The sequence below is a fragment of the Phoxinus phoxinus genome (assembly GCF_949152265.1).
Source record: "Phoxinus phoxinus genome assembly, chromosome: 8".
Taxonomy (NCBI): Eukaryota; Metazoa; Chordata; class Actinopteri; order Cypriniformes; family Leuciscidae; genus Phoxinus; species Phoxinus phoxinus.
In genome coordinates, this window is record NC_136883.1 from 35,382,885 (window position 1) to 35,403,813 (window position 20,929).

Here is a 20,929-nt window from a genome sequence, read left to right on the forward strand (position 1 = left end):
AAGTACATAAATGTGAAAAGTTTTAGCATTTTCAGTTGTTAAAATGTACGAGTTCTCATATACAATGGCTTTAGAATAGAAAAAAATAATATTTATTGTCACTGCACAACTAAATTGTGTATATATATATATATATATATATATATATATATATATATATATCTTAGCTGTGCTGCAGCATATATTTGAAAATGAGAAAGTTCAACACTCTTACTTCAGCAATAAAAACAAAAAATTAGTCAAATGTGATGTTTATATAAAGTCATTTTTGCTTATTAGTATTTTGAATTGGGATTATCAAAGGTCAGCAGTAAAAGACATTGGTTAATACATTGAGATATAAGGTATATTTGAATATTTAATTATTGCAGGTTTGCATTTCATGTCACTGTATTTATTTACTCATTGTGAGGAATACTGAATCTGTTTTTGTGCAAGTGAAATGATGAAATGCATGTTCACATTTAGTCTAGATCTAATCATCATGTAGTCAATACATGGAAAACAAAGTAACTCCTGTAACTTATTTGAAGAAGAAAAAAACGGATGTTTTGCTGTAAATGTAAAAGTAATGCATTACTTTACAAGTTAGGTTACTTGAAAAGTAATCTCTTACGTAACTCATGTTACTTGTAATACCTGCATTACTTATGAGATAGCCTATGTATTTAGATTAATATATAATTGTATATATTATTGGGTAGAATTGCATTTATTGGTAAACATTCGCTGTGCTGGATGAACTAAATAGTAAAGGAATAGGAAATGAAAGTCTGTCCGTCCATAAAGATGTAGTCTCATGACTACAACCCGTTGGATGTGTCCAGTAGGAGGCAGCACTCAAACACTGGACATCATTCAGTCTCAGTCACTCTTCTCTTCTGCTGAGTCTGACCTGCACTGAAGCACGCGCTGTTCTAGTGCTGTGTGTTTACACAACTCACACACTCCTCAACTGAACAACAGCTTTTCCTCTGGTGAGTCCATCTATTCTGTTTTTACTGACATTTCAGAGTTTGCATCAGTGAAATCATCAATGTCCATTTACATGAGCACAGTTAGCTAGAATCCGCAGTTTGACAAACCAGACGAATGCATGTGTCATTTCTCTTTATATCGCATCATATGTGAAAGCATTGGCTGGATTACAGTAACAGTTAGATCTGTGTGTTTACACATGCATTTACTCCACAACTGAAGTGTGCACGTGATTTAGCCAGTTAGCTGTGCGAATGAGTGACCCACCCTGCTTGGAAAATAACCATAGCTGGTTTCTACTTGGACCAGCAAAATACACATGATCCGAAATTGGAGTAGTTGGTTTTTCAAACAACTGGTGTCTTGCTGGTCTGAGCTGGTCATTAGGGTTTTTCATTAGCTTGTTTTTTAGTGGGCAGTAGCTCAAAACTAGCTAACATATTCCAAATCACAGTGGGATATGCAATGCATAAGCATTATTGATGTTCTGGAGATAATCATAGAAGTTGTCTTCCATCAGCAGGATTGGGAGCGAGGGCTCCACGTTATGTCATGCATGATGAGTGTGGATGTGAAGAAACTGAAGGTGAACGAGCTGAAAGAAGAGCTGCAGAAGCGAGGGATGGAGACCAGAGGCCTTAAAGCGGATCTGGTGGAGCGTTTGCAGGAGGCTCTGGAGGATGAGAAGAAACACACCTGTGATGAGGATGAGAAGAAACACACCTGTGATGAGGAGACAGAAGCAGGTACTAGAGTTTGTGTGCATGAAGATGAATGCTTTTGATCTAATGAGGATGATAATGCATCTGTGATCTCATGTGTGACAGGTGTTGAGGCTGGGAATGATGAGCGGTCGGATCCAGGGCAGATGCACGGTGAGAAACAGGAATCTGATGGTGAGAAACAGCGCTCTGATGGTGAGAAACAGCGCTCTGATGGTGATCCTAAAGACCCTGAAGACGAAACTAAATCTGAGACTGTGGAGGGACAGCAGGCGACCGTTGAGACGATCTGCAAGGAAGGTAACACTGCGACTGGGAGTTTGAATTAGCCTGGGAAAACCCAGACCACTTCCGGCAAATTTAGATTTGCTCTGCAAGTGGGTCTGGCAAAGAGCCCATTGAAACCCATTTCCAATCCGTCGAAATCGCGGCACCAATCAGAAACGTTGGGGCGGGCTTTACACGATGACGACAGAGCAGCGACGGTGACGCAGATTTTGTACATTACAAAGATGGATGCCGCCGTGGAACATCACAACATCACTCGTTCGAATCAGCTATCGCGTCCGTTTCAAGCGATTTAAAATTGTAATTTTCATTAACACAAACAGAGAATTGCTGAGAGTCTCGAGATGTTTCTCCGTCGCTCTGCATACGTCATGTCATTCATCGCTCTGATTGGTTTTAGATCTATCCGACGTCCGTTGGTGACGCCCCTGTGGAAATGAATTGTCTATGGAGCTTTGCCAGACCCTAACTCAGTTACAACTGAGAGTGGTCTGGGTTTTCCCAGGCTAAGTTTGAATGCATTTCACCCTCAATTTTGAATTATGTGTCCCACTGGTATGTGACTTGGCTCGTTTTTATCATATACAGGCAGTGTTGGGTAAGTAAAAAAAGTAATTAGTTATAGTTTCCAGTTACTTCACACAAAAAGTAACTAAAAAAGTTAGCAACTGAGTTATATCATTACAAAAGTAACTAATTACCAGGGGAAGTAACTATTGCGTTACTTTAAAAAGAAAAGAAAAATGTAAATATGTGATTAATGAATGAACTAGGAACTATACTCTCGTTTCTGCGTAATAATCAAGGAGCTGTGCAGCCGTACCAGCAGCGCAATGATATTACACAGCGCCTGAAAATAGTCCCCAGCTCGATAACTTCCAACGTGACCGTCACTAAGTTTGTAACATCATTGCGCTGCTGGTTCGGCAGCAGTTCCTTGATTATTACGCAGGAATGAGAGTATAGTTCCTAGTCATATCGGCCTAGAAAATCGCAACTTTTCATTTTCTGTCGGTCTTAGTACACGATGTAACTACAGAAGAGTCAAGTTTTAAATAGGAAAAATATCGGAACTCTTTGGTCATTTTTTTGAGAGAGATGCTAACGGTCTAATCAGATTCAATGATCTATGCTAAGCTATGCTAAAAGTGCTACCGCCAGACCCGGAGATCGGCTGAATGGATTCGAAAACGGTAAAACGTTTAACTCGAGGGGAGTTGGAAAATGAGCCTATTTCCCAAAAAAAAGGGCAGTGTTCCTTTAAATATTGATTGTTTCACAGCAGAAGAAGTGAAGGTGAAGAATGAAGATGAGATAAAGCCGGAGCAGCAGCGATCTGACCCTGACGGTGAAGGAGAAGATCTGGAGAGCCGGCAGTCTGTTAAATCCAAGACTGAACCGGACGGACATGCACATCATGGCCACAAGAGGCGCTATGATGAGAGCCACGGCTACAGCTATTATGAACACCGTGAAGACAGGAGGTGAACTTACCACAGAGCGTTTGTTATAGTCCTATCAGCATTAGGATTTTGACTTGATGCGGATTAACAAGTGCTGGTAGATCGACATTGTGATTTTCTGTTCGGACACAGGTCCCGTTCTCCTCTGCCTCCTGCTGAAGAGGACGAGGAAGACTTTGATGGCACACTAGTGGCCATTGACACTTGTACGTAAGAGCGTGTTTTATTCAATCTTGATTTATTATTATCTATAAAATAGTCATGATAGTGTAATTCTCTCTGTTAACCTCAACAGATAACTGTGACTTGCACTTCAAAGTCTCTCGGGATCGCTGCAGTGGATATCCGTTGACCATCGAGGGGTTTGCTTGCCTGTGGTCTGGAGCACGGGCCACGTACGGTGTAAACAAGGGCCAAGTGTGCTATGAGATGAAGGTACACGTGCTAAAGTTTAGTCTTTTTTTTATTTTATGTTAATGAAAGACGTCTCTTAACTGTGCGTTCACACACCGCCGCCGGCGAGAGCGTCAAAGTGGCCAGAAGTCTTTAATTTTCACTGGGAGCTGGTGGCGAGCTCCGGCGAGGGTGACGCGGCGCGTCTTGGACGGCGAGAACGGCGAGGAGAGTTGAAATCAGGTCAACTTTATGGTAATGAGCTATGACGCGGTTCGGCGGCAACCAATCGGAATGTAGAAGTCCTCCGTCTGAGAGGATACCAAGAAACGCAGTCCTGTAAACTTTGGTTCCGACCACATCAGTTCCCAAGCAAAATAGAGGAGAGGTTGATCATTTTAATTTGATAAGAAGGCTCGCAACACTATTTATAGGCAAGATTTTCGCGATAGAACGCTTGTTTTTCAGAGGGAATGCACATTAGAATAGCACTTAACCATGAACACAAAAGCCACACCACACAAATGTCTTTTAATTGCTTTATTTCATTAGCAGACATGTCACTATAATTAAGTTCTTTCCATCGATTAATTTTCTGCAAAAATAACAATGGACATGCTTGTTTGCTTTGCGGCCCCTTTAAATAAAGTATTAAAAAAGAACAAGCATTCAATCTACGTCAGAGCGTCCACGAATCTTTCCACGGCGTCGTTGGCTGGGCGGCGGCGGTGTGAACGCACGGTAATGCTCACCTAGGTTGCATTATTTGATCAAAATAAAGTAAAACAGTTATATTGTGAAATATTATAACTAATTAAAATAACTGTTTTCTATTTTTATATATTTGAAAATTGTCCTGTATTCATTTATTCCAGTGTTTAGTGTCACACAATCCTTCAGAAATCATTCTAATATGCAGATTTGCTGCTCAAGAAACATTTTTTTATTATTATCAATGTTGACTACAGTTGTGTTGCTCAATATTTTTGTGGAAACAGTGATACACTTTTCTGAGGATTATTTGATGAAAAGAAAGTTCAGAAGAACAGCAAGTATTTTGTAACATTATAAATGTCTTTACTGTCCTTTTAATCGGTTCAATTTCTTTCAAATCACACTGACCACAAACTTTTGAGTGTAGTTTTGTTGTTTCTCTATGGTTAACTTTTAAATCAACTTAAATGGGTAATTCACCTCTGGCAAAATGGGCTTTCAATTAAACTTGTCTGCCTATACAGTAGTAAGGCTAAAAAAAGCCTGTTGTCATCCTTTTCTTAAATAGGTTGGAAAACGTCAATACCCATAATGTACTGGGCATGTTGTCATCAAAGGCCACTCACAGTCTGCTATGGATGCCCCCCAAAATGACTATTATTTAATAAATGTATAATATTAAGTTGTCAATCAGAATAAGTTATTATTTTTTTTCAGATCCTGGAGAATATCCCAGTAAAGCATCTTCCCAGCAGTGAGCCTGACCCGCACGTCGTGAGAGTCGGCTGGTCTCTGGATTCCTGCAGCACACAGCTTGGTGAGGAAGCACTCGGACACTGAGGGTTTGTTGTACAAATCATCTTTATTGAGACTTGTGTTAAGAAATGACTTTGTTTCAGGGGAGGAGCCGTTCTCTTACGGGTATGGCGGAACTGGGAAGAAGTCTTCCAGCTGCAAATTTGAAGATTACGGAGAGAAGTTTGGTGAAAGCGATGTCATTGGATGTTATATTGTGAGTGCTTCTTAACTACTGCTAATCAGTCAGCTGACTTCTAAAGGTGCTGTCACGTTCACCATGGCCCTGCAAAATCCAGTCATTTAAATGTGAATTGGTCCAATGAGGAATTATGCACAGGAAACTTGAATGGGAATTGAGTGTGGCATTAGCATGTTGCTATTCTAAGCATAGAAACACATCAATATTGGGTAAATTGCTCTCATTTTAGTTAGTTTGAACAGCATTTGGATTAGGGATGGAAAAAACTAAAACATTTCTTGACCGACCACCGAGCCTCATTAGCCGGTTGGAACCGGTTAACCGATTAGTTTAATATATGCTACGCTATTTGAAATAACAGCTATTTCGAGGAGCTTGTATGTAATCGGAGGACAAATGGCTCCTTAGTTTTGAAATAGTTTGGGTACAAGGTGATCGCGTTGAAAATAAAGGCGTTTGTCTAGCGTTAGAAGCTCATTTGAAACATTGCCGCGGCTCATTTAAGAAAATGACAGCTCCGAACCGAAGAGACGCCGCTTTAGTTTGAGGTAGTGCTAACAATAATAAAGAAAGATGATGATCATCATCACCTTATCTGTTACCACTGAAATGTAGATGTAATGTATTTCCATATTTAAGCGCTGTATCACACAAGTTGCAACTTACATCTGTCATTCTTTTCGTTGAAATGGTCCCACACACTACTCTTCTCTGCACGCTTCCTCCTGTCGTCTGCCCTGGCTCTAACCTCGAGTGTGTTAGCCTGTAGTCTTTACTTTTCGCAAACCTTGTGAGCGTACAAACCCAAACGCTGTGACCTCGCGCCAAATGTTTTTATTGGTTAATTAAGTACAAAAACAGGCGAGTTATGAATAATTGAGTGTGAGGGATTTGTTCACTTCACACAAAAAGATCTTGGAATGAGATGCTAACTGTAGTAGCGTTTAGTCCACTGTCTATAATAGCCTAATTTAGAGATCACTTTTTTTTTTTGATCGGTTAACGTTGATACGGTCAACCATCGGTCAAACGGTCATCGGTTAACATCCCTAATTTGGATGGGACTCTAGGATGCCTTAAAGGAATAGTTCACTTAAAAAATTATATTCTGTCATTTACTCACCCTCAAGTTGTTTCAAACCTGTATGAATTTCTTTCTTCTGCTGAACACAAAGGAAGATATTTTGAAGAATGTTGAACAATTGATGGACCCCATTGACTTCCATTGTATTAATTTTTTTCCTACTATGGAAGTCAATGGGGTCCATCAACTGTTTGATTATCGACATTCTTCAAAATATCTTTCTTTGTGTTCAGCAGAAGAAAGAAATTCATACAGGTTTGTATGAAACAACTTGAGGATGAGTATATGATGATAGAAAAGCAAAATTACGAACATAAAACTACTTGAATGAAGTAGTTGACTTGATGAATAAACTTGTAGTCTCATATGTTTGTCTTTTACAGGACTTTGATAGCCATGAGAAGGTTAAAATGGCTTTCTCAAAGAACGGGAAGTGGCTTGATGTGGCGTTTCACATATCTAAAGAAGAGCTGGCTGGTCGTGCGCTGTATCCTCATATCCTGGTGAAGAACTGCGCTGTCCAGTTTAACTTTGGCCAACAGGAGGAACCTTTCTTTCCTTTGCCAGAGGGATACACATTCATCGGGACCGTCGACATGGAGAACAGGGTCAGAGGCACTGTTGGTCCTGCCAACAAATCTGATTGTGAGGTAATTTCTCCTAATTCACTCCATACAGAGTTGAGGAACACAGTTTGACCCTAAACCAATATGTCTAATGAAAATCTGAAGTTTAGTCAGTTGACTGAGAGTTCTCCACACTATCTAATGCCTGGTTCAGATTTCACTATTTTTTTGTCTGTTACGATAGTCACTGTGTCAGATTACGCGATTTTGACTCCTAAAATCGTCGTGTCGTGGACAAGAAACATGTCAGACTACACGTTGCTTTCTGACCAGTCATCGCGTGCTGTCTCACACACACACACACACACACACACACACACGCTCACTCACTCGTGCACACTCACTCTCGCTCACTCGCTCACTCACTCACTCGCACGCACACACATACACACTCTCTCTCACTCACTCGTGCACACTCACTCTCGCTCACTCACGCACACACTCACTCTCGCTCACTCACTCACACACACTCACTCTCGCTCATTCACTCGTGCGCACACACACACACACACACTCTCGCGCGCACACACTCACTCTTGCTCGCACACACTCACTCACACACACTCACTCTCGCTCATTCACTCGTGCGCACACACACACACACACACACACTCTCGCGCGCACACACTCACTCTTGCTCGCACACACTCACTCTCGCTCACTCACACACACTCACTCTCACTCAACTTGCGCACACTCTCACTCACTCTCACTCGCGCACACACACACACTCAACTCCCGCACAAACACTCACTTGCGCAGACTCGCTCGCTCACTCTCTCGCTCGCTCACTCACTCACTCACTCACTCTCACTCACTCTTGACAGAACACGTCGTGGAGGACCAGAAAAAAATTAAACATGCTGGTCTTTTTATCGTGATATCAAAAGCATCGCAGACGCGATGTTGGTTGTCGTCCACTATGACACTTTACGAGATGAAACGATAAAATCTTGCGTCCCGACGCCCGTTGTCGTTTACGAATCCCCACGACACCCTACGTCAAACAGATCGTGCCAAAATCGTGTAATCTGAACCAGGCATTAGAGGCTGTAGAAAATAAGAGTGTCCAACCTCAAACTAACTTTGCATACAGAATCACCAGTACTTATAGGACGATCAGTTGACGTCATTTATACAGGTTCACAAAAGAATAATTCTAGTAACGTCCAAACATGGTGTTCTGTTCTTTACACAAATGTGCTTATTTAAAGGTGCAGTAAGTGATTTCTGAGAAACACTTGATATTTGAAATCAACCCAAACAAACACATCCCTGCCTTCATTGCTCCGCACCCAAAATGCACAAGAGTGGATGACTCTTTATCATAGCTGAAGCCAAGCAAAAAAAATGAACATACTGTACAGTACATGCAAGCAAGAGTTTGTTGTTAGTCGCCAGCAGCTCCAGGCAAACAATGACACTCAGAACTGGTGAACTTTGGTGCGTTATTGACCTTCATGACCTTAGGCACAGTTGTTTGTACACATTAGCCAGGCTAAATAAATAAACACTGTTACTATATTCCTGACATGGGTCAGAACCTCACTCACTTCTCAGGTATCAGACACAGACATTGGCCATGACGGTAATTCATGAAGAAATGCAATAGATTTAAGAAACTATGATTCCTTTTTGTTATATAATATAAAAGGGGATTGTAAGTCTGACCCTTCAACAGGTCGTGTGACCATTAGATTTGATGTTTTACTTTATCGTTGCAGGTAAGCTTTTGTATCATTGTTTAAACATTGTCTGATTTGACATTTTTGACAATTAAATCTTACAGTACACAGATGCACTACTGTTCGATTTTTCGGTTTTATTTAATTTTTTTAAATGTATGCTTTTCAATTCAGCAAAGGTGCATTAAATTGATCAAAGAAGACAGAACAGACATTTAGTGTTACACAAGATCTTAAATGAATGCTGCTCTTTTGAACTCTCTATTCATCAAAGCATAAAAATGTATTACGGTTTCCACAGCAATATTAAGCAGCACAACTGTTTTCAGCATTGATAATAATCAGAAATGTTTCTTGAGAATCAAATCATCATATTATAATGATTTCTGAAGGATCATGTGACACTGAAGACTGGAGTAATGATGCTGAAAATTCAGCTTTGATCACAGGAATAAATTACATTTTACAATACATTCAAATAAAAAACGTTATTTTTTTTAAATTGTGATATTTCACAAATCACAATATTGTGTTTTTTACTGTATTTTTGATCAAATAGATTCAGTCTCTGTGAGTATAAGAGACTTCTTTCAAAAACTAAAATATCTTCATGACCCTAATCTTGAACACTAGTGAATATGGTCTCAAATAAAGATGTATAATCGAGAATATGGCTGTTGTCTGTAGGTCCTGATGATGGTCGGTCTTCCTGCCTGCGGTAAAACCACATGGGCCTCTAAGCATGCGGAAATGAACCCAGAGAAGAAGTTCAACATCCTGGGCACAAACGCCATCATGGAGAAAATGAAGGTAGGATCAGCAGGTTTAAACGTGTTTTATGGTTCTCATTTGAGAAAAGATAAAAAATGTTTTACTTTATTTGCATATTTATACATGTATATATTTTTCATACTCTTGAACGTTAGTGTATGTTGCTTATATTGCTCTTTTATGGTCTCTTAGGTGATGGGATTGCGTCGGCAGCGGAACTACGCCGGACGCTGGGATATCCTGATCCAACAGGCCACTCAGTGTCTGAACCGACTGATCCAGGTCGCCGCCCGCAAAAAACGAAACTACATCCTGGATCAGGTACAGCAAACACCTTCCCATGATTCCTGTGAATGAGCTCTTATGTTCTTCTTCTAATTTATTTATTTATCTTTCTGGATAAATATCTATCATCTTTTATCTTATCCTTCATATGATAGAGTAGATGCAGCAGCCTTTGATTGAATGTTGTATTAAAGGACAAACTGAAGTGTCAGAAAAACATCATGTTCTTTTTAGCATTTTCATTATTTTGAATTGTCCTGTGAGTCTCTCTGATAATGATTAGTAGACCTTTACTGTATTAAGACAAGTATTCTCAGCCTGGTGATGAGTGAGAAAAACACATTTTGTTGCAATGGTAATTCTAAAAGAAATATCCGTGGTTATAAAGAGATGTCTGTTATCCTGTCGGTTGTTGTTGTAGTGTTTGTTTCAGTAAAAAGGTAAGCGGTAAATCTAGTTTCTTGGCTTTTCAGGACAGTTCTAGTATGTCAGAGCGGCTCTCTCGTAAATAACTGAATGTAACTGTATTAAGGACTCAAATAGAGGACTGGCAACTGTATTCTGCAAAAAAAAAAAAAAACTGCAAGAAAAACTACTCTTACTTCATTGCAGGGTTCCAGGAAAACACATTTTTACAGCACGCAAAAGAAAAATAATAAACAGCTTCTGCTTCTTTCTTGTCCCGATTTCTAGACAAATGTATATGGATCAGCCCAGAGACGAAAAATGCGTCCTTTTGAAGGCTTTCAACGCAAGGCTGTTGTAATTTGTCCCTCGGACGAAGATTTAAAAGAGCGAGCGTTAAAGCAAACTGAGGAGGGCAAGGATGTGCCCGATCATGCTGTCTTAGAAATGAAAGGTAAGAACGCTGCTATGGAAAACAACAACATCAGAAATTATAAAAATTAAACTTCTGCTTGCTTTAATTAAACTTTAATGACATGTACTACTTCATCATAGAAAACAGATTTATCTCTCGGACCCCTGTTCTCAGGCCCTGTTTACACCTGGTATTAAGATGCGTTTTGGTCGATCGGATCACAAGTGGACGACGCTAAATACAGGAGTAAACCGAGTCTAAAACTTGTCCACTATTGACCACTTTCGTAGTGTAAACACTCATGTGGTCGAATGTGTTCGAACGGCCACAAAAGACGCCGACTCTCCGTCTACTGATCTAATGAGTGAACATTATGGGAAGCGGCTAGCCCCACGGGATTTAAACTTTGTCGGCTGGAGACTTAAGTTTAAAGATGAAAAACGTACCAAACACAATGTTCTCTAAACATTCCTGATGTCTAACACACATTCACAGCGTTCGGCTGGTCTGTCAGAGCAGAAACTAAAGCTGATGCTCTCCGTGTGTTTTCCTGTCGTGTCCAGTCGGGTTCATATGTAAATTGCGTGAGCTTATTTCATCCATTAGATCGAAAGATCTGAAAAATCTCAACTTTTACACACCCATAGACCCTCCGCTCGAAGAAATCAGGACAGAAGTGATTGAAAGTGGACAAAAGACACTGATTAAAACACCTGATGTAAACGGGTTTGTGTCTCCCTCGTCTACTTGTGATCCGATCGACCAAACCGCATCTTAACACCAGCTGTAAACAGGGCCTCGGTTTGATTGGGTCCTTTTGATCGTCCAGCTCTCACTCACGTGTCTTAATGAAACATCAGACGCTGCAAATCAAGCATTGTGTGTTACAGTGCAATAACATTTAAAATTGCCAATAAAATAATAATTCACACTACCAGTCCAAATAAACACACTTTGGTTTAGTTCCAGAAGTCTTTTTGATGTTGCACTTGGTTTACAGTAGTGTTGTCTCCCTCACGTGATGTTTTTAAATAATGTTTTTCTTCTCATTTAAATATTTTTCCGTCATCCTCATAGCTATATTCTCTGTGAGTTCAAAATTTAATAAAGATTTTCCCACCTTATTTCCTCTTTCCATGGCTTTAAAGCCAACTTTGCGGTCCCAGAGGTTGGAGACTTCCTGGATGAAGTGATCTTTGTTGAGCTTCAGAAAGTGGAGGCAGAGGAGCTGGTGAAACGGTACAATGAGGAGGGTCGTAAGGCCGGGCCTCCGCCTGAGAAACGCATGGACAGCTGGGGATCCCGGAGGCGTGAGAGCAGCCACCAGCAGTACGACAACCACGGGGGGTCAAGAGGAGACCATCGGAACAGAGGAGCTCCTGCAGGAGGCTATAGGGGAGGTGGAGTGACCTTATGGGTGTCATGATCACTTATTCAAAAATTCTGTCATTGGTGTTTTTGTCATCTTGCTCTGTGCTTTCTCAGGTTATAACCGTGATGGTCACAGTCAGAACCGCTGGGGAGGAAATTACAGAGACGGGCGAGATGGATACAGCAGCAGACATCAGTCTGAAGGAACCTACAGTAACAACCGCTATGGCTCCTATAGCAAAGAGGGAAATAGCCAAGTGAGTGATGTTCACAGCCATGTCCTGGTGAAATTGAATCTGTGCATGAAATCCGTTCTGGACGATCATCTTGTTTGTTAACATTCTTAAAGGACCACGCCGACTTTTTGGGACTTTAGCTTATTCGCCGTATCCCCCAGAGTTAGATAAGTCCATACATATCCTTTTCATCTCTGTGTGTGCCGTAACGTGCCGTCTGACGCACCCACCGCTAGCCTAGCTTAGCACAAAGACTGGAGGTAAATGGCTCCAGCTAGCATAATGCTCCCAATAAGTGACAAAATATGAGACACGGCCATCTTCTAACCGTATACATACTGGGAACTATATTCTCAGAAGACGAAGAACTGCTACTTGGGCGTAGTGATTAGCGCAACAACATTTTGAGCGAACTCTTGTCTCTTCACCGCGGGGCTTCTCAGGCGCTGCGAGCAAATCACTCCGCAGAAGTAGCAGCGCTTCGCTTTCTGAGAATATAGTTCCCAGTATGTATACGGTTAGAAGATGGCTGTGTCTCATGTGACCTTGTTATTTGTACACGCTGTGACTATACAAATCACAACATAGGAAATAGGAAAATGTTGGCGTTATTTTGTCTATTATTGGGAGCAGTATGCTAGCTGGAGCCGTTTACCTCCAGTCTTTGTGCTAAGCTAGGCTAGCGGTGTGTGCGTCAGACAGAGTTACGGCACACACGGAGATGAAAAGGGTATGTATGGACTTATCTAACTCTGGGGGATACGGCGAGTAAGCTAAAGTCCCAAAAAGTCAGCGTGTTCCTTTAAATCTGAATCAGGCTTGAATTGGTTTGAAATCGTCGCCATCCTTAATATTTACATGTGAGGAGAGCTCGTGGTTATGGTAAGGTGCGTGACATTTCCCGAAGACCCGAACACTCGATACGTGCTGCTAATCGCAACACACTGGGCCAGTGCTAACCAATCACAGCACATTTCGTATTTTTTTGTCTGTGTTTTTGAAAGTAAAAAGCGTGCAGCACATATTTACATGTTCATCTAAACGTCGCTCTCAGTAGTGTGGGTGGCGTCAGGATGTTTGCTAAAGGACAAAAATGAACGTTACTGGGAGTATATTGGGACCTTATGAGATGTTTGTGTGCATTTATCTATTTATTGTTGTTGTTTTTGTTTTATTTTGTTTTCTATTTTCCCCCCAAACATTTTTTAGAGTTATCATCAGAGTTATAATCAAGGCTACAACCAGGGCAACTATGGCCAAGGAAACTACAACCAAGGCTACAGCTATGGCAACTACAGCCAATATCCAGGTTATGGACAAGGTTACCATGACAGTCAAGGATCTGGACAATCATATAACCAGCAAAACTACAATCAACAGTATCAACAGGTGAGTTACAAGGAATGTTCTGTGGTTTAAAAACAACTTTAGCTACAGTGTGTGAAAGCATTTGTGGCAGATGAAAATTATTTTGATTTGTCCTTCAAATAACAGTTTTAAAAGCTTCTAATCTGCTACTTTTGGTAAAATCGTAAAAAAAAATAGGAATATCTCTCAACTACATGCGCATGATGTCACTGTTTTCACAAATTCATGTTTTTGTAATTTACAGAGACAATAAGGCTATCATTTTCAAAAACGCACTTTGAAACCCGTTTTCAAAACTTTGCATTTTCAGGCCCGCAAACACTATTGTCATGTAAATGAACAGCCAAAGCACATAAAAAGTTAGCCTTTTTTAGTTAAAAATGGTGTAAACAGCCCCTTAGATTGAAAGTGCATTACTGTAAATGCATTTTCTATTCTTTATTATTATAAACTGATTGAGTGTTTCAAATTAGTCTGCATGCCACATTAAAGGTTGTGTAGGTAAGAATTGTCTAAAGAACTTTTTTTCAAATTGGCTTAAACTGTCTTTATATACCAATACATAATTAAAATGTAAGTACTTTGAAAAAGAGAGTATAAAAATTGAGTGACTATAGTGTATTTAATCTTCAAAAAACACAGCTCATTAAATCCTACCGGGACGAAACAAGTGATTGGCTTGCGCGACTGTCACTCTCCGTCGCCATGACTACCACCGCTATTACTGGCTCTGCGCGCAGTCGCGCACCCGTTTTTAGGTGGGAGTGAATGGAATTAATGAGCTGTGTTTATTAAAGATTAAATACACTAGAGTCACTCAGTTTTTTATACTCTCTATTTCAGAGTACTTGCATTTTAATTATGTATTGGTATATAAAGACAGTTTAAACAAATTTGAATAAAAGTTTTTTTAGACAATTTTGACCTACCCTACCTTTAATAGAGTTATTAATAGAGCTGTTAATTGAGTTTTTTTTTTTTTTTTTACATTCCTTAATATTTTAATAATTTTAGGTCTTATTACATTTAAACACAATTGTCATTATTAGATCAGATGATTGAAGTGTAAAACCATAGGTGCGTTCACTCGCAATTACGAGATTTCAACTAAGAGTGAGGACGTGAAAGGCTTTGAGTACGACGTCACATGTTGTCATCTGGAAAATAAGTTCCTAAAGCTTGTTGTAAAGTTGTCGTTTCATTGAAGCATGATGTTTTTCTCCAGTATGCGCAGCAGTGGCAGCAGTATTACCAGAATCAGAGCCAGTGGAACCAGTACTACAGTCAATATGGGAACTACTCTGGACAGCAGGGCTCACAGTGAACAGGAACAACGCTCCTCTGTAATCACACCACGTATACACACACCATGCCACGCTTCTCTTATTAAAACACGTCCGTCCACATCATTTAATTTTCTCTTTCATACCATTTACACATTCATTTCCAAGACTGTTAGAAGTCAGTCAACGATTGTTTGGAACTAAATGACTCCGTATAAAATTCACTGATATGAACAGACAAGATACAATCAAACCCCTGAGGTTGAAATAAAGGATTGTAATATGACTGATTTCTAGTATATGTGAAAGATGATATTATATTTGGAAGGTGCTTCATGTTGTAGTACCAGAACCAGCCTGCAGGTGTAGAAACTGAAATGCTTCTTCAACACTGAACAAAGTTTTGATTTGCCTAAATTCCACTTAATTTGGAATGCTGCTTTTCATATAACTATTATAAGTCTTAATTTAACGAGACGTGAGTGTAAAAAAAAAAAGTTTTTTTGTTTAAATTGTAGTTCAATGTTTTAGATACTCATTGGCATCGCAGATGGGAAGATGAAGAGTTTTGTGTTTGATAACTTCTCTTCTTGATAATAGAAAACGCAAGCCAATTTTAAGTGTTCATAACTATCCTGGCTGAGAAACTACCGCATTTATTTCTGAACTGTTTAGTGTTCTTCGTGGACGTGATTTGTTCTGTCCTGTCCAAACCAATTTTTGCTTTGACAATTAAATTGTAAAACACTACCGTGGCTCTGCTTGATGGTTTAAAACTCAAACATGAAGTGTTGTCACACTCACAACATGTAGAATTTAATGAAACCAGCGTTCATTCGTATGGGACAAAAAACACATTTCGGCCATTTTTATTTCAGTCACATCAGGCAGTGCTTTATCATGGAAAATACTTAAGAGTTATCATTCCTCAATAAATAAAAATCTATAGCCTAAATTCAAGATTTAGTAAAACAGACATTCAAGTTGGAGATGATCTAACAGGAAACATGTTAGAAAAACAATCAAAAGTGGTCCACAGTGTTCGTTTTAATTGACCCTTAATGTCACTCCCGCTCTTTTTCCATACGCCAGATGGACACGATCACTAATGAAGTAGATTGTGATCATTTTTGAATTGAGACAGGACCATTGTCTGATATAAACAGTGATATAATACCCTTTGTTGTATCCGCAGTGAATTGTTCATTACATAAGGCACAGTGATGCATTCTGGGTGTTATATCAGCACCGAAATCACATTCTTCCTGTTCAAGTCCAATACAGTTGGTCATTTTTTCATCAGTGTGAATATTAAGGCAGTAGATGTTTGTGCTTGCAGAAAGCACCTCGCACTTCGCGGCGAAAGGCGAGAAAGTCCGTCGGTCTCGTTCAAAGACGAGTGGTAGTGAGGTTGATGATGTGCAGTCCACTTTTGAGTACTTGTGGAGATGCGAGGTCCATTTAACCGGCCCTCGCTGGCAGTTGACGCTGGTGCATAGAGAGTTCTTACTGTACGGATCCACCGGCAGGGTTTCAAAGAGCCCTGACGAAGCGGACCATCTGTAATTCCTTAAATAAAATCCCTTCCGGGTAGAATTTCATCACATTTAATGAACGTCATGAACAATCTGTTGAAGACAATAGAACAAGACAGTTGGCGAGAAAGATGAGGACATGTTCTTCAGTCTGTTCTGTCCAGTGTATTTAACACTTCCACCACACACACAAACAAACGGCCATTTGCACAGACTACTTCAGTCTGGTTCCTTTCGTTTATCTTTGTTCAGCTTCAGTTCATCCATTTTCTCCTGTAGGAGAGAACTAGGGGCAGATGAACCTCGCACCCTTGCTGGTAGAGTGGCACTCTGGGATGATAAGGCAGGTAACGTTAGTCTCAAGATGTGTATGCTAACCAGTCTCACTGACCGAACTTAACTTTCTATGCAATCAATTTTGAAAACATCCTCTATGTTTGCTGTGAGGAATGCAAGACAAAAAAAACATTGTGTGCTTCAGGGCAATACCTTTTCAAGGGGGGGGTGTTGTTTCTGGGAATGAAGGCGATCTTTCCGCTTGGCCACCGGCGTCCAAACTCCTGGGTCTGTCTGAGTGGACCTGTCGGATAGTGTGGCCCCCTCGGCGTCGCTGTCTGATGAAGTTTGGCCCTTGGAGCTTTCAGATCGGCTTCCATTAGGAAAGACAAATGCTTCCTCTTCAGAACCTGGCCGGAAAACAGAGCCAATAAGTCATCTGGCAACCATGAAGTCAAAATTGACCATTTTTTTGTTTGTTCTAAATTATTCATCCATGCGAAATAGCTGACATCCCCTCACTCTTGTAACATGTCTTCTCGTATGGCATGTTTAGTGACGCAAGGACGGGACGACCTGTCACTCACATGAGATCACAGCAACAGAAAACCACAAGACGTGACGCCCACGGACCGCTGGCTGAACGTCTGATGCATACGGCACACTTAACTGGAAACAATCCAGCATTTTTGAAGTCGTGATCTGATTGGTTGAATTCTACAGGATTAGCAGGAGACGCATGTGTCGCGTTCTTTAACGGTACGCCTGGAAACAAAGCCACCGTGATGCCAAACCCCCTCATGGAAAAAGAACGCTGTTGTGTTTACAACGCTTATCAGGGTCAACTAAACACTGGATTTTCAAAAGTATGTAAATTCATGGCAAAGACTTTTAAATTGTAATTTATAAATTGTTATTGTAGGGATATCGACATTACATTTTCACGCTCCTAAACATGACGCGAAACAGAACGAACTGATTTACATGTCGTTGGACAATAAAACGCCCATACCCATTTGTAGTTAGCTGGTTTGTGTATGTAAGTGATTTATATGGTGTGTCTGTAGATATGTTTTTAAGATGAAATAGTAAATGTTGTAGTGTAAAGGCCCAACCATGGACTGGAGTTGAAAATTAGCAGTAGCTATAAACTCCTTTTGCATAGCATCAGTCACAGACTTGTTTTGTACTATTAACATTGTACATATATGAACAACTCGAGGTATCACACACCGGACGCGCACTATCTCAGTTTATGGCCAGCAATATTGTTATGTTTAAGGACATTATGGAATTAAGATCATATATGTACTATGTTATGATTGTACTATACTACAATTAAATACAATCGTTGCTAAGTAAAATCGTTGTAAAGCTAAATGTATATTGCAGCACAGGGTGAAGTCAGTATACATTTAGTTAATTTGAGACAAATAAATTTCAATTTAATATTGAAATTTAAAAAAAGTCCAGACCTTCTGCCGTCAGTCTGAAGATCTGGCTACGCATGACTAAAAACTAGGGCTGGGCGATAAAACGATAACGATATGTATCGCGATAGACACGTAATCGATATCAATAAAAAATGCGTTCGATATAACGTTAGATAAAAAAAATAATAATCTTCGTCGGAAGAAACCAGAGGTTGCGAAGCAAGTTTGGTTGCATGAACAAAGGCACTCACTCTCTGGTAACCTAGCAACGTAAGGAATGACCATAGGGAGTGACGCGCTAAACAACTCGAGGTATCACACACCGGACACGCACTATCTCAGTTTATGGCCAGCAATATTGTTATGTTTAAGGACATTATGGAATTAAGATCATATATGTACTATGTTATGATTGTACTATACTACAGTTAAATACAATCGTTGCTAAGTAAAATCGTTGTAAAGCTAAATGTATATTGCAGCACAGGGTGAAGTCAGTATACATTTAGTTAATTTGAGACAAATAAATTTCAATTTAATATTAAACTATGTAAATGGCGCTCTGTGGCGCGGCAGGATTTTGAACAAGGTCCTGAGCCGTTTCTGGGCACCGCGGACCGACGCTGAATGGCGGTGTGTGTACACCTTTACAGTCTATGGTGTACACTCATAGAGAATAATGCGTTCGAATTTTAAAGGGTAACTAAACCCTAAAACAACTTTTTTTAGTTAATGATCTGTAAGACTGGGGCTTTATTAATGCTGTTCATTGATTCAAGTAATTTTTTTGACATTTGGGTATAAAGTGTTTAAATTCTACACTATATGGTGTAAAAACATCTGAGTGCTGCCCTCTTCAGGTTGAACGGTGGCTACTGCAGTTGAATTTTCCTATTGGCAGTTGTGGTACAATGTGATGTAAGAGGGTACCAGCTAACCCCGCCCTTGCCTACAGAGGCCCTGTCCCAAATGGCGCACTTGATGTGGACTTTCGGTCTCGTGGACTTAAATTGCGCGTGCTCGCTGAGTCTACGAGTCCGTAGGCCGTCCCATTCATCATGTTAACGCTCTGAAGTGTGCTCAGCAGCGCCCCCTTTGTACCCTTGAAGCGGTCTTCCGCGAAGCCCGCATGGATGCAGGCTTCACGCACTTTAACTACCCAGGAATCCTTGCGAATTTGCGAAAGGCCAATCAGACAACGAATGGGAGGAGCTTTGACTCATGTTAACATGGATGAGAAGAAAATATTTAAGTGTAAATATCATTATTTTTATAACCTATGTGTACATTTTGCCAGTTATTACCTACAGTTTATACAAACATTATGGTCATCAACCAGTGGTTGATGTCTCAAACATAAATATAAATATATATTTATATTTAATATAAACATAAATAGCGCACTGAATAATAGGCTACGATCGCATTATGCTTAATTAAATAAATATAACCGAATGTCAGGGCTTTACTGAGTCATATGTAAATGTAGAAATATAATATTTAAACAACAACCGGACCGTCTTCCTATTTCCGGCGTGGCGATCGTGTCTGTCCCAAAAATACCTCTCAATGCGCCCTCGTGGACTCGCACCAAGGGCCCTATAGGTCTGCACTACATGACGTCACCAAAGTGTGGACTCTGAGGAAGTCCACAAGTCCGGAGTGTGCCATTTGGGACAGGGCCAGAGAGACACGTCTCAGGTGCACGCCCCCCTCCACTGGGCTCTGCCCACTTTTCCAGCATTTTTCAAATATTGCCAGTGGGTGGAGTCAGGCTCTGACCAGGGGTTTAGTTACCCTTTAAATACGAGGCGTTGCGCAACGTGACGCTGCATCATCTGCAAATTATGCAAGACTGTCGTCCCCGACTGGTAATACCACAAACTTGTTTTACCACTTTAGCCGCGCTCACCCTTTGGAGCACAGACATGGTTGTGTCGACATTTATAACTGAGGGGATTATAATCACAGGAAGGTTACGTTTAAAATATATATTTTTTAAATGTAATATATTTTTCTCCTGCTCCTTATTTTAAATAGGTAATAAAAAATCTAAATAATTATCGATATCGACCGATATGAAACGCTTATATCGTGATACAGTTTTCAGCCATATCGCCCAGCCCTACAACCATCCGATCAGTCCCGCTGTACTTTTTTTTTCTCGAGGAGATGTTTTACATCACAATAGGGAAGACAATACCGTCACAGCTTCCGTTTTATGAAGACTTAAAGGATTTCTGTGGCTCTTAATCCATGTGTATTAGCTTTGAAGTTAGCTGTATGCTAGTGTACTCATAGACGTTGACATGAATTTACTTTTAGCAGATATACAACGTTTCAATTTTAGTCTTGCTCTTCCAGGAAAACAGATCAAGAATATACTGATGACTCATTCTGCACTACACAAATGTCTTATCAAACAGTTTCTAGAATTATAACACCTCAATACTATTTACAACTAGCAGGCAGCAATTTAAAGTTCATGTCTATGCCATTAGTTTTTCAATCACTAGGACACATTTCTCGATACTTGGGTCGGTTTTTCAAAACGCTTCACACAGTGAGCACAAAGCAGTTGCATTGATGCATGTGACAATC

At 40.2% G+C, this 20,929-nt stretch overlaps 2 protein-coding genes across 11 annotated transcripts in view; one reads left to right on the forward strand and one right to left on the reverse strand.

Moving 5' to 3' along the window:
- The first annotated feature begins 812 nt into the window (after nucleotides 1-812).
- On the forward strand, nucleotides 813-15,834 carry hnrnpul1 (heterogeneous nuclear ribonucleoprotein U-like 1). Of its 5 annotated transcripts, none has more exons than XM_079620901.1 (17): nucleotides 840-977; nucleotides 1,502-1,724; nucleotides 1,806-1,852; nucleotides 1,895-2,000; nucleotides 3,271-3,472; nucleotides 3,584-3,657; nucleotides 3,747-3,886; nucleotides 5,276-5,375; nucleotides 5,458-5,570; nucleotides 7,023-7,289; nucleotides 9,638-9,760; nucleotides 9,914-10,042; nucleotides 10,700-10,865; nucleotides 11,975-12,226; nucleotides 12,312-12,454; nucleotides 13,643-13,822; nucleotides 15,027-15,834. In XM_079620901.1, exons 2-17 carry the CDS (start codon nucleotides 1,526-1,528, stop codon nucleotides 15,123-15,125), a joined length of 2,340 nt encoding a protein of 779 aa, XP_079477027.1. In that variant the 5' UTR covers nucleotides 840-977; nucleotides 1,502-1,525; the 3' UTR covers nucleotides 15,126-15,834. The 5 variants fall into 5 exon arrangements, with proteins under 5 accessions (XP_079477025.1, XP_079477026.1, XP_079477027.1 ...); XM_079620902.1 differs by having other exon boundaries at nucleotides 3,274-3,472; XM_079620899.1 differs by having other exon boundaries at nucleotides 813-977; nucleotides 1,806-2,000.
- A 45-nt stretch (nucleotides 15,835-15,879) lies between these two features.
- The window catches only part of rasgrp4 (RAS guanyl releasing protein 4), a 29,004-nt gene continuing 23,954 nt past the window's right edge, over nucleotides 15,880-20,929 (reverse strand). For 4 of the 6 annotated variants that reach the window (XM_079620905.1, XM_079620904.1, XM_079620907.1 and 1 more), the window contains exons 16-17: nucleotides 17,109-17,305; nucleotides 15,880-16,949 (exon numbers count right to left, since the gene is read on the reverse strand). In XM_079620905.1, the coding sequence (XP_079477031.1) occupies nucleotides 16,839-16,949; nucleotides 17,109-17,305 (308 nt within the window). In that variant the 3' untranslated portion in view covers nucleotides 15,880-16,838. The remainder of the gene's footprint in view (nucleotides 16,950-17,108; nucleotides 17,306-20,929) is intronic. The other 2 variants (XM_079620909.1, XM_079620908.1) reach the window with 2 other exon arrangements.